At 39.4% G+C, this 13,873-nt stretch overlaps 1 protein-coding gene across 1 annotated transcript in view; it reads right to left on the reverse strand.

The window, feature by feature from the left end:
- The window catches only part of mycbp2 (MYC binding protein 2), a 331,873-nt gene that overhangs the window by 218,587 nt on the left and 99,413 nt on the right, over window positions 1-13,873 (reverse strand). Inside the window, 2 exon segments of the mRNA XM_020054739.3 lie at window positions 430-516; window positions 2,683-2,828. Of these exon segments, the coding sequence (XP_019910298.2) occupies window positions 430-516; window positions 2,683-2,828 (233 nt within the window).

A 13,873-nucleotide genomic window follows, 5' to 3' on the forward strand; every position in this document is an offset into this window, starting at 1 on the left:
AGGAAGATGTGTGCACCTAAGATGAAAAATGTTGGTGCGCAATAAACAAAATATTTGAGCTATTAATGCTATAATGATAAAATGTATTACATCAGATGTTTAAGTGCTAATAAAATGGCCGCACTTCAGAGCCCTGGAATGTAGGTCCATTACCATATGTAGTTTCAATAAAGTTTTACTGTTTCAGTAATTATTTGATAATTACGTATTCGTGGGCTGGATAGGAACACAAGGGTGGGCTTGAGGTTTGACACCCCTGCTCTAGCCCCAATCTCTGCATACCCAATACCTTGGCGTCCCCTAATATTTTGGTCTGCCTTTTTGTCCCTTCCCAAACAAGCAAACACACCCACCCTTCCCTAGTCTTAATAAAGACCCATTCTTAAGCCGAAAACCCTGACCCTATCACCTATCCCACTTAGCCCATACCTCTTCCCTCCTCCAACCGATGTCGACGGTTGATCCGCTGGCGTTTCTCCTCCTGCCGGATCTGGATGTGCTCCTCAATATTGACTCCTGGGGGGGGAGGGACAGGCACAGCTGAAACACACCGCCCCGGGGAGAGAGCAAACCAGACAGAGGAGAAACAACACACATGGATGAATGATGGAGAAAGGAGACAACAGAAAAGTGGTGCATCTTTACATGGAATTAACCCATTTCCTTGAAATTGACATATTTGTTTTGACTACCCTTGAAGTTCTCAATGACTCAAGTCTTATATCCCTATTTTTTTCAAATGATTAATTCAGTCTGGTATTCGAATAGAGGAAGAAGGCCCGGTAAATCCCCACAGAAATGGACTGTCTGGCCTAACGGTGCAATCTACTTACAAATTTCATTTTATACAACACCCCTCGCTGCAAACATGAGTACACACCGATTCAGTAACAGCATTGCCAGACTGGAATAGTGAAGTGAAACAACAGTGTAACATATTGCCTGGTTCAGAACAATTAAAAAGCTACTGTTTCACCCCTATCTTAAAATGAGGTCCTGTGGAGTGTAAAAATCCTACGACTGTGTCTAACAGGCAGCTCCTATTTTGAGATTTACATAAAAAAGGATATTGATTGAAAGACATGAGCAACTAGTATTGATTTGGACAGTACACTCCCAAATATTTGGAACTCGACACAGGAAAAGGAAAAGTATTTATTTAATTATTTAATCGGTCAAATTATTTCTTACCCCGAGCAGTTGAGTCAATTTGGAAATGACAACGGAAGAAAGTCTAAACTGGTGAGTGAATTGGTTGAACTTGCTAGTTAGCTATGAAAGTAACTGAATGAATGAAGAGACGGAGCATGCAAGTGTTAGCTTCATGTGTCTGAGGAGTCCAAAAAGAGCATTGGATGGACATTGATAGCAGCAGTTACCAACCTTTTCCACCAAGGGACCAAATAAGGAGCATGGTAATATCAGAATATGTCCATAAAATAAAGATGGGTGACAAATTAAATGAAAACCAACAAAGTGTTGGTTCACCACAAGCCACTATCTTCAACACTCCTTGGCATATATGTACACGAGTGTCTCGAACTCTACTGGAGGGACAGAAGACCATTCTTAAAGTATATTGTCTCATTCTGTGTTTTTATGACAGTGGTGAAGAGCGCTGTCTAACAGACCAAAATCTCCCATAGGCGTTCTTACAGTTAGCATTGTCTTCCGATTATCATTTGCAATTTGTGTTTTGTTCTATATAGCTTCATGTTGAAGCAAGCGATATTTTAGTTTTATGAATTTGTATTTCATTTTAATAAGTTGTATTATATATTTAAAATTGAGTTTGTAAATAATTAATAAAACAACTCCATTCGTCCTAACCTAAATTGCAGTCCTCAGAAAAGTATTCACTTAGCCAAACAAAACATTCCAGTATTAAAAAATGTATTCTAAAGATATGAGACTAAAACAGAGAGAAAAAACATTCTGGAAGTTCACTCCCTACTTCTATTCAAGACACATATGGCAACAAAAACATATTCTTTGTGAGAATTAAAACAACCCAGACTTAATATTCATTATTTTATGACTACATGCTGAACCACCCATGGTCTAGAGAAAAACATTGGCTGCGAGATGAAAATGGTTAAGCAGTGTGACAATTGAATGACAGAAACCAATGAGACAAGTGCAATGCCTCAGGCGATTCGAATGTTATCATTGGATTGAATGGGCGTTAACAGTGGTTATCAGCCTCATAGATATGGGTCAGAAGGGGCCTGCTAGCCTACTGGTAGGCTCAGAAGGCTGTTATCATCCATTCGCATGGTTAATTTAGTATTCAGATAATTTAGTATTGACAAAATTATCACAGTTTAAAGGCTCTCATTTTAATGGTCTTACCTGTAGACTTACCCAAACCCATTTAATGGTCTTACCTGTATCAGCGACCTGGTTTCGTCTGGGATTGGATCTGGAGTCTTCTTGTGTATTTATCCGTGATTAACCATGCGAATGGATGATAACAGCCTTCTGAGCCTACCAGTAGGCGTAGCAGGCCCCTTCTGACCCATATCTATGAGGCTGATGCCACTGATAACGCCCATTCAATCCAATGATAACATTTGAACCGGGTGAATGCCTTGTGAAATGAGATGTTCATATTTACAAATGAATACATCAAACATGAGCGTGCAAATATACTGGACAGCTTATTTTTTATGTGTTTTATACCTAGCAGTAAATCTAGAGGTATCATTTCCTTGACAGCGTCAAAGATGCCCCTCTGTCTGGCCTCCTGTCCATCCAGCTCCCTGGCACAGGCCTTACAGCAGCCACATGCTGAGCAACCAGACTCTCCCGAACCACAGCCACAGATACTGATAGAGAAAGACAAACACACACAGACAAAAAGGGACCAGACAAAAACACAAAAAAAACATCAATACAAACATTACCAAACAAATCCGTAAACACAATACAAACCAAAATATAGAAACATACATACACAAACTATTAGTGTATCTGATCATCATTTCAAGTCAACAGTATGGTTTTGTACAGACAGATCAATATATGCATTATCGAACAGATGTCCCAAAAAACAACCACAAAAAATTTGGGATGGGACGTTTGACAATGTCAATACTAATCGCGATGGAAGTACTCACGATTAGGACAACGTGGTGAAATTCCATAATCGGGATAATCGTGCATCAGTATAATCCACACGAGTGACTTGAAAAAGCTCTGCCAGTCGCTGAAGTGTTCCTGACTAGTAGTTTTATTTTACAAATGGAGTGCACATCTCATCTTACATTGTACAATGCCACTAAAGATACTAAACATGTATTTTCAATTAAGCTGAATGGCTCTGCTAGTGGGAAACCATTTAAATACAAGGATTTACACCGATCTGCCACAACATTATAATCACCTCCCTAATATTGTGTAGGTTGCCGTTTTGCCGGCAAAACAGCCCTGTTCCGTCGAGGTACGAACTACACTAGACCTCTGAAGGTATGCTGTGGTATCTGGCACCAAAACGTTAGCAGCAAGCGTGCTGCACAAGCCCTGAAAAGTGAAGCCAAAACGTCTCGATCGCCCCCTGGGGAGTGGTCCCAGTATAGGTCATAAACCCCGCCCTCCCCATGTTATTCAATGGGACGCGAGACCAACTAAACAATTAAATTACCCTTCAAATATCTTTTTTCCGAAGCTGGTTTCTGTCATTTACTGTAGTTTGTATCACGCTAATGTAAATTCAAGAGTTTGTTTTTAAAATAAGTTGGTTTTTAGTTAGTTATTTAATGCTCTAAAAACGGTGGTGTGATTTCGTGATTCACAGCTGTGATTGACAGCTATCTGAGCCGAGGAGCCACTGAAGCGCCATCAGGCTTTTTTCGCGATCTTCGGAGGACAGAGGAGATTGGAGCTTTACATTTAATCTCTAAATTTCTATTATTGATATAATTTCACACGGACATAATGGGTTGTTCTGCAGTACATTGTGCTAACCGATCTGGCATTTCCAATCGATCTTTGAATTTTTTTCAGTAAATTAAATTTATAAGCTATTTAATTAGTAAATAAATGTAATGGGATAGCTAACGTTAGCTAAAAGACAACAAGCCTCGTTAATAGCCATGTTAATAGCTAGCAGGTGATCGTTAGCTAGAAGTTACCAATTATTTTTGTATTAGGCCTATTCTAAATTAAGGTTAAACATGATGTAAGTTAGGCTATAACATATCGTCTAGGTTTAACAAGCAAAGGTTGTACTGTACTTGGACTTGCGATTGATTACGGTATGCGCATTCTGCGAGGGAGAGTGAGGGCGGGGCACAGGGGTGGGGCCGTTGATTTCGCGGCTTTACGGCTTTACTTCCGGCTCGCTACTGCGCATAACTACTGCGCAGAACTGGTCCCAAGATCGCTATCTGCGCAGACGCAAGTCCAAGATGTCAGCGCCGTATCGGGACACTGGCGGCTTCAGTTTTCACCAATGGAAAAGAGCGAAAGGGCGTCGTCCATTTTTTTTACAGTCTATGGTTAGCAGTAGATCCTTCAAATCCTGTAGGTTGCGAGGTGGGGCCTCCATAGATCAGACTTGTTTGTCCAGCACATCCCACAGATGATCGATGGGATTGGGACCTGGGTAATTTGGAGGCCAAGTCAACACCTTGAACTCGTTGTGTTCCTCAAACCACACCTGGACCACTTTTGCTTTGTGGTAGGGCGCATTATCCGGCTGAAAGAGGCCAATTCCATCAGGGAATACCGCTGCCATGACAGGGCTCCAAACTGCGATTAAAATGGTCGCATTTGCGACCAAATATATTTATTTGCAGGTGAAATTTCTGCCAAGGTCACCATTGGCGACAATACAAATTTACTCCCTTTGATTGTAAAATTTGCATCCTACGTGCACGTTTTATAACCAGTAGCCTATCGCTTCATTTGTTTTGTTCGAGTTGCGCCTGCAATTTCCGCTCTGTTTGCGCCTCTTATATGCAATTGTCAATGGTTTGCAATGAGACATTTTAATTGTTTATTAATAAACAAGTGTTTTCTGTCGGCTGCAAAGATTAGGTTGACGATAGCCTACTGACTTGCGATCTTTACAGTAGGCTAGTGAACGCGCAAGAGAGAAATGCACATTTCCTACGGATTAGGCAATATATATATAATCATGGTCAGTGGCAGTGACACTGGCTCAGATTCTGCGTTAAAAAAAAATATTTGACTGTATATAGTTGGAAGAGGACAGACATGCACACAACAAGGTGAATAAAAGTAAGTGCATTGTTATGTGGCTCTTAAAAAAAGCTATAGGAGCCAGTGGCCCCTTAATTGATATTTTTGTTTGGAGCACTGCATGAGGGTGCACATGGTGCACATGCTCTGCAATAATGCTTACATAGGTGGTACGTGTCAAAGTAACATCCACATGAATGGCAGGACCCAAGGTTTCCCAGCAGAATATTGCCCAAAGTATCACACTGCCTCCGTCGGCTTACCTCCTTCCCTAGTGAATCCTGGTGCCATGTGTTCTCCAGGTTAGCGAAGCACACGCACCCGGCCATCAACATGATGTAAAAGGAAAACTGATTCATCAGACCAGGGTACTTTCTTCCATTACTCCATGGTCCAGTTCCCATGCTCACATGCCCATTTGTAGGCGCTTTCAGCAGCGGACAGGGGTCAGCATGGGCACCCTGACTGGTCTGCTGCTACGTAGCCCCATACACAACAAACTGCAATGCACTTTGTGTTCTGATACCTTTCTGCTGGATCCAACAGATGAGCTACTGTTGCTCAAATTGCTGAAAAAGTTGGGGGCCAGCCTTCACTCCCCACATGCATCAATGAGCCTTGGTTCACCGCTTTTCCTTCCTTGGACCACTTTTGATAGGTACTGACCACTGCAGACCGGGAACACCCAGCAAGGGCAGCAGTTTTGGAGATGCTCTGACCCTGTCATCTAGCCATCACATTGTCAGTGGTCATAATGTTATGGCTGATTATGCATAGTTCGTGTACAAGTGCTTGTATTAATGCAAGAAAACCCTTCATTGTAATTGCTTTTTAAACGCACAAGAACAATCATTAATTAATGGAAGAATATCAGCAGATATGAAAGCAAGCAGGGTAAGAGAACAGAAGTCTAAATAAAAAATTTAAATGTCGTCATGAGTTAGGTTTGTATTGTATAGATTTTACAAAAAATAAATAAAAATAAATACTTTTCCCAAACTGTCCATTACAAGAATGGAATCATAAATTATGAAAAGGCCTAATATTTCCACCAGACTATTATGGTCTCCCCCCGGAGGAAGCGCAAGAATAAACAACTTAGAACAACTTCACTGTCAGCCAAGAAATCTCATGTTCAAGGACTTCATCTCATCACGAAATGTATCTCCAAGCCGAACTGTCTTTGTGACATTTTTATCTGACACCCAAGATACCTGTCCGATTTGTTGTAAAACCAATACCAAATCCAACTGGGATCCAACATCAGCCACACCTGATCTGAAATATGCCAGCGATGAAAGAAAATCAAATCTTAATTTTGTCTGATAATTAAGCTAGAAATGTGTCTCAAAGACAAAAAGGCTGCATTATTTCCACTAAATTGTTTTAACCTGTCTGGCACATGCATTTTATATTATAGCTTGGCCAGTCTCAGATTTCTTACAATTGACACTTTAGTATTTTCATAAAGACCCCTATTTTAAAATGTGGAATGAGGGGAGTATGTGTATTATAAACACATTTCTCCATCTCCCGCTAATTTGTTCTCTTTCATTTATACAGTTATGCTCATAGGTTTGCATACCCTGGCAGAAATTGTGAAATTTGGGCATTGATTTTGAAAATATGACTGATCATGCAAAACAAAAAAATACTTTTTTTTTAAGAAAAGTGATCATATGAAGCCATTTATTATCACAGTTGTTTGGTTCCTTTTTAAATCATAATTATAACAAATCACCCAAACGGCCAAAAGTTTACATACCCTTGAATGTTTGGCCTTGTTACAGGCACACAAGTTGAAAACTCACAGGTTAAGATGGCAATTAAAGGACAATGTCCCACACCTGTGGAATTTTAAATTGCTATTAGTGTCTGTGCATAAATAGTCAATGAGCTTATTAGCGCTCACGTGGATGCACTGAGCAGGCTAGATACTGAGCCATGGGGAAAAGAAAGAACGGTCAAAAGACCTGCGTAACAAGGTAAGGGAAATGTATAAAGATGGAAAAGGATATACCAAGATATCCAAAGCCTTGCGAATGCCAGTCAGTACTGTTCAATCACTCAATAAGTGGAAAACTCTTGGTATTTCTTGATATCAAGCCAAGGACAGGTAGACCAAGAAAGATTTCAGCCAAACCTGGATATAAAGAAAAACCCACAAGTAACCTCAGGATAAATATAGGCTGCTCTGGTAAAAAGTGTTTTTTTCAAAGGGCACAATATGACGACTTGAACAAAAATGAGTTGCATGGTCGAGTTGCCAGAAAGAAGCCTTTACTGTGCCAATGCCACAAAAAAGCCCAGTTACAATATGCCCGCTAACACCTTGACATGTCTCACAGCTTCTGGCACATTGAAATTTGGAGTGACGAGACCAAAATAGAGCTTTATGGTCATAACCATAAGCGAGATCTTAAAGTGTGGTTCATGCAAGACCACCAAGACTTTGCTGAGCTCTTCAATACAAAAATGCCTGGACATCCATGGAAGACAACAGTGGTGGATGATCATAGGATCCTCTCCATGGTAAAAAAAAATAAACCCTCACAACATTCAGCCAAGTGATGAACACTCCAGAAGGTAGGCATATCATTATCCAAGTCTACCATCAAGAGAAGACTTTGCAAGAGTAAATACAGAGGGTTCACCACAAGGTGCAAACCATTCATAAGCCTCAAGAACAGAAAGGCCAGATTTGCCAAAAAAACATTGAAAAGAGCCAGACCAGTTACAGAACAGCATTCTTTGGAAAGATGAAACTAAAATCAACCTGTACCAGAATGATGAGAAGAAAGAAATATGTAGAAGGCTTGGAACGGCTAATGATCTGAAGCATACCACATCATCTGTAAAACACAGTGGAGGCAGTGTGGTGGCATGGGTATGCATGGCTTCCAATAGTACTGGGTCACTAGTGTTTCTTGACGGAAGCAGACGGATTAATTCTGAAGTGTATTGGGGATATATTGACTGCTCAGGTTCAGCCAAATTCAGCGAAGTTGATTGGACAGTGCTTCACTTTACAGATGGACAATGACCCAAAACATACTGTGAAAGCAACCCAGGAGTTTTCTAAGGCAAAGAAATTGAATATTCTGCAGTGGCTGAGTCAATCACATGATCTCAACCCCATCGAGCATGCATTTCACTTGCTGAAGACAACACTTAAAAGGCAGAAAGACACATGAACAAACAACAACTGAGGACAGCTGCAGTGAAGGAAACTCAGCATTTGGTGACGTCCATGCGTTCCAGACTTCAAGCAGTCATTACCTGCAAATGATTCTCAACAAAGTATTAAAAATGAATATTTCATTAATGATTGTGTTAATATGTCCAATTACATTTGAGCCCCTGATATAAGGGGACGATGGATGAAAATGTTTCCAATTCTTAAACGTTTCATACAATATTTTAGTTCAACCCTCTGAATTAAAGCTGAAAGCCTGCACTTCAATTGCATCTCGGTTGTTTCATTTCAAATTTCAAACGTATTAAAATAAAAAAATAAGAAATTACTTTTACAATATGCCACAGTATACCCAAGCGAAAATATGATTCAAGTGTTTAACATACTGTGTTTACAAAAAATATGTTTAGTTAGTTAAACAAGCAATAGGCATTACACCCATCATGGTTTCATTAATATTTTCAGAGGTAAATAAAGATTTATTTTTCTCTAAAATTTCTAATAAAACGGCATTTGAACAGAACATGTAATTCGTTTATTTACTGTACAATGGCCTAAATACTACAAATTACTGTTAATTAATCCACATAAACCCAAAGAGAGGGACGGGTGAAACAAAGCACCTATTACAATACGCTCTTACATGCCTAATCAGTTATTAAATAGGAATACAATGTAAAAGAAAAAGTAATTAGTCTCTAAATAGTTTTCAGTTTGTGAGTATAGAATTCTGACAACGGAACAATGTTATATATGCTACACATTTAGGAAAAGTCATTTAAGAGTTCAAAATGGAATGTTCCAAATCAAATGCATTGACCTATAAATAAAAGTTGCGTCTAAAATTCAATATGTTTAAATACATTTCAGAATAGTTTTACAATGCCCTAATGTAACCCTGATCCAACAACTGTTTTTTTTTAAGAATGAGCTCTTCACAATCTTTGTGAACTGTTGCAATTATTAGCTACATAATTGTCTGATCTAAATAATTTGAGCCAGTTCTCAATTATGTTTATAAACAATCTTTTTGCACAATCTTTTCATTCTAGTCATGTTTCCAATCTGAATAAGGGATTTTGAGGTCAATGTTTGAAACGTCTCAACAAATAGGCTACCCCACGAGTTATGTCGGTTTCCATAGGATGTCTAGCCCACGCGTGCAATAAAAAGCGTTTGACAGGCTCTTCGGAAAGTTTTACTACAGGCTCAGATCATTTACTGAACCTTGTTTGCAGGCCTCAGTTGCACCATCACAATTTATGCTAGTGCTGGAGTGTGCTGCTTTCGATTCTGGCGCCAAGCTTAGTCACATGCCTCAGTAATGTCTTACTCTGAGTGAGCCGAGGCTCGCTGTTCTCTTGGCAACAGATCATACAGATCACACAATATTAGGCTCTTTACTATGCTATTAATCTATTTACTCATTAATTTGGCATATTTCCCACTGGACATTTTGGCGGTTGATATTTTCATCTGGCAGAATGCACCTGACACCGGCGAAAAGCCTTTGCCAGCTAACAAACCCTGGTGCACAATTTTCCTTAGCTGTAGGCCTAGCAATGAGGATTTGGTGTTCATAATGATGGGAAGTCCTGGGTGATGTGATAAGAAACAGGTGTTAATAGTGGAGACCGTGAATGAGGTACGGTGAATGCGGCACCGTGAAAGCAGTGCCAGCAGCGAGGAGGCTGGCTTGGGTGGCACCGTGACAGCGTAGGCGACTGTAAATCATCCTTTCCTTTATTTATTTATCAAATTTCTTGTGTTTATCAAGCAACTGTGCTGTAGGCCTTTGTAAGGCTATAATACCAATAACCTTTGATCGTAGCAAAATGGTCGACAGTGTCTCTTATTTTACCTTGTACATCATCAAAATGAGAAAAATGACAACTAAATTCTAACAGAATTATTTTGAATAATTGAAGTGTTGTGTAATTTTCATTTAGTACATTTGTAGAGCCTGATAAACAAATGAAATTCTTATTGCCTGTGTTCTTAGAAATAATCCTATGTAGGCTATACTTTTTTGAGTGGGACACATTGTTAGGTAAAGTTAACTATTAGACATAATTAGATAAAAATGTACTATTAGACACATGAGATTTTTTTTTACCACATGTATTAATGAATTCAGGTGTACCCTAAATATAATATCTATTATTCAGATTGGAAACATGATTTTGAAGTAATTCATCAAAGGTATCAAAGTGATTAAATATCAGTGAAACAAAATAAAAACTATCCTTGACCAGAGGCGTTGCTAGGATCACAATACATTCTGGGCTTAGCACCCGCCCAACCCCCAGGGGAGACTTCTTTGTTGTTCTAACCACCGTCTTACTGGTTTTTAATATTAGGCCTGCATTAACTTGTGACATCTCCCTGGAACCCTAAATATTTCCAAAAAACAGAAGATTTATTTTCAGTACCAGATCATCCCTTCTCTCTCTCATTATCCTATGGGTTAATTTTCTAATCAATCATCTTCAGCAAGCCCTTCTCCACACTATTCTTTTGCAGTGGGCTCTAAGCAGCATCTTCATGTTTCTGACTAGTTAATTTGCTGTTCAGAGTACCAGCACAGCTAGTATCGTTTTCCCGACCGACGCATGTTGTTACTTTATTGGGTTGTGGCTATTACTTTTGTTAGTTATAGAGCCATCACGGAATTGGGATTTTTTTTAAGAGTACCCACTTTTAATAAATTGGGAATAGTGAGAGGCATGAAAAGAACAGTGTGTTGTATAGTTTGACTGACCAATTTATACAGTGGGGAGAACAAGTATTTGATACACTGCCGTCTTTTGCAGGTTTTCCTACTTACAAAGCATGTAGAGGTCTGTAAGTTCTATCATAGGTACAATTCAACTGTGAGAGACAAAATCTAAAACAAAAATCAGGAAAATCACATTGTATGATTTCTTTTATAATTAATATGCATTTTATTGCATGACATACGTACTTGATCTTTTACCAACCAGTAAGAATTCCGGGCTCTCACAGACCTGTTAGTTTTTCTTTAAGAAGCCCTCCTGTTCTCCACTCATTACCTGTATTAACTTCACCTGTTTTGAACTCGTTAGCTGTATAAGACACCTGTCCACACACTCAATCAAACAGACTCCAACCTCTGCACAATGGCCAAGACCAGAGAGCTGTGTAAGGACATCAGGGATAAAATTGTAGACCTGCACAAGGCTAGGATGGGTTACAGGACAATAGGCAAGAAGCTTGGTGAGAAGGCAACTGTTGGCGCAGTTATTAGAAAATGGAAGAAGTTCAAGATGACGGTCAATCTCCCTTGGTCTGGGGCTCCATTCAAGATCTCACCTCGTGGGGCATCAATGATCATGAGGAAGGTGAGGGATCAGCCCAGAACTACACGGCAGGACCTGGTCAATGACCTGAAGAAAGCTGGGACCACAGTCTCACAGAAAACCATTAGTAACACACAACACCGTCATGGATTAAAATCCTGCAGCGCACACAAGGTCCCCCTGCTCAAGCCAGCGCATGTCCAGGCCAGTCTGAAGTTTGCCAATGACCATCAGGATGATCCAGACGAGGAATGGGACAAGGTCATGTGGTCTCATGAGACAAAAATAGAGCTTTATGGACTAATCTCCACTCGCCGTGTTTGGAGGAAGAAGGATGATGAGTACAACCCCAAGAACACCATCCCAACCGTGAAGCATGGAGGTGGAAACATCATTCTTTGGGGATGCTTTTCTGCAAAGGGGACAGGACGACTGCACCGTATTGAGGGGAGGATGGATGGGGCCATGTATGTCTTCCAGCATGACAACGACCCGAAACACACAGCCAGGGCAACTAAGGAGTGGCTCTGTAAGAAGCATCTCAAGGACCTGGAGTGGCCTAGCCAGTCTCCAGACCTGAACCCAATTGAAAATCTCTAGAGGGAGCTGAAAGTCCGTATTGCCCAGCGACAGCCTCGAAAGCTGAAGGATCTGGAGAAGATCTGTATGGAAGAGTGGTCCAAAATCCCTGCTGCAGTGTGCGAAAACCTGGTCAAGAACTACAGGAAATATTATCTCTGTAATTGCAAACAAAGGTTTCTGTACTAACTATTAAGTTCTGCTTTTCTTATGTATCAAATAGTTATGTCATGCAATAAAATGCAAATGAATTACTTAAAAATCATACAATGTGATTTCCTGGATTTTTGTTTTAGATTCCGTCACTCACAGTTGAAGAGTACCTATGATAAAAATAACCTATTTTTCATGCTTTGTAAGTGGGAAAACCTGCAATTCAGCAGTGTATCAAATACTTGTTCTCCCCACTATACATACAGCTGGACATTTGAATTGTAAAACTTTATTGTCTGAAAATAGCAAAAGGTAGGGGAAGATGTGTTGTAAGAGCACTTGAAGATAGACTGAAACGATTGTGCCATTCGCTTGCCAGACTCTTTATAGTTTACTAATAATCTGGAATTGCAATCGGAAAATATGCGATTTCAAAAGCGGAGAAAGCTGCGATTTTGGCTTTTTGTTTTATTTTTATGCTCAATCAAAATATCATATTTGTATTTGTTAGGAGTTGATACAATATATTAGTTGTTGATTTTAGAATCTGTTTGCCTACTTAACAATAATAATTCTGATTATTCGTATAAAAGTTGGAGTGTGGCAAGCAAACAGCACAACGGCACAGTTGCCACGATTAGAGGATCAATTATGAAAATGAACCCGGAGGACAATGAGATCAAAGCAACGTCTCTGGTGTAGCCTATACTGTATGCTCAGTTCCCAAAGTTGATGAAGAGTTTATTATACTGACTAATTAAAATAAAAAGTGTTGGATCATAGAAAGTTTTTTATTGCAGTTTAAATTTAGGTTATTATACAGTATGGCTATTTAAAACGTTTGGTAGCTAATGTATACGGTTGGATTCGGGAATTTTAACGGCAATACTGGCTGATTTGATCAAACAAATGAGTTGATGCAACAAATAGGCGACTGACGCATCTCTCTATTAAATATAGTACTAGAGTAAACTCTGACAGCCTATTATATATAAGATGTGTTTTTCTGCCATGCCATACTTGAAAACTATGATGGCAACAAATAGTTCTGCTTTGTATTTTCTTATTTCTTAAGATAATTCACATTTAAACAAATAGTCTTTCTTTAAGTTTAGGCTATTGGTGTATTTCTTTATTGAAACATTTTGTAATTATATCAGTGACGAAGTTGCAACTAGAAAAATGTTGCTTTTAAATTCAGTATAACCTGTTACTTTAGGAGAACATTGTGAACATGTGTGTTGTCGTTTAGAAAATGATTTTCGAGAACTAATTCCATTTTCAGCGTTCTAGCTTCGAACTCGTTTAATTACAGCGTTAAAAAAACGCTGTAATTAAACGAGTGACATCTGTAGGACATTAAACATTAAAGTAATTAAAATGTTGGTCATGGCCGTTCTACACAAGGGGATGCTGAGCC

The sequence above is a fragment of the Esox lucius genome, chromosome 16 (genome assembly GCF_011004845.1).
Source record: "Esox lucius isolate fEsoLuc1 chromosome 16, fEsoLuc1.pri, whole genome shotgun sequence".
Taxonomy (NCBI): Eukaryota; Metazoa; Chordata; class Actinopteri; order Esociformes; family Esocidae; genus Esox; species Esox lucius.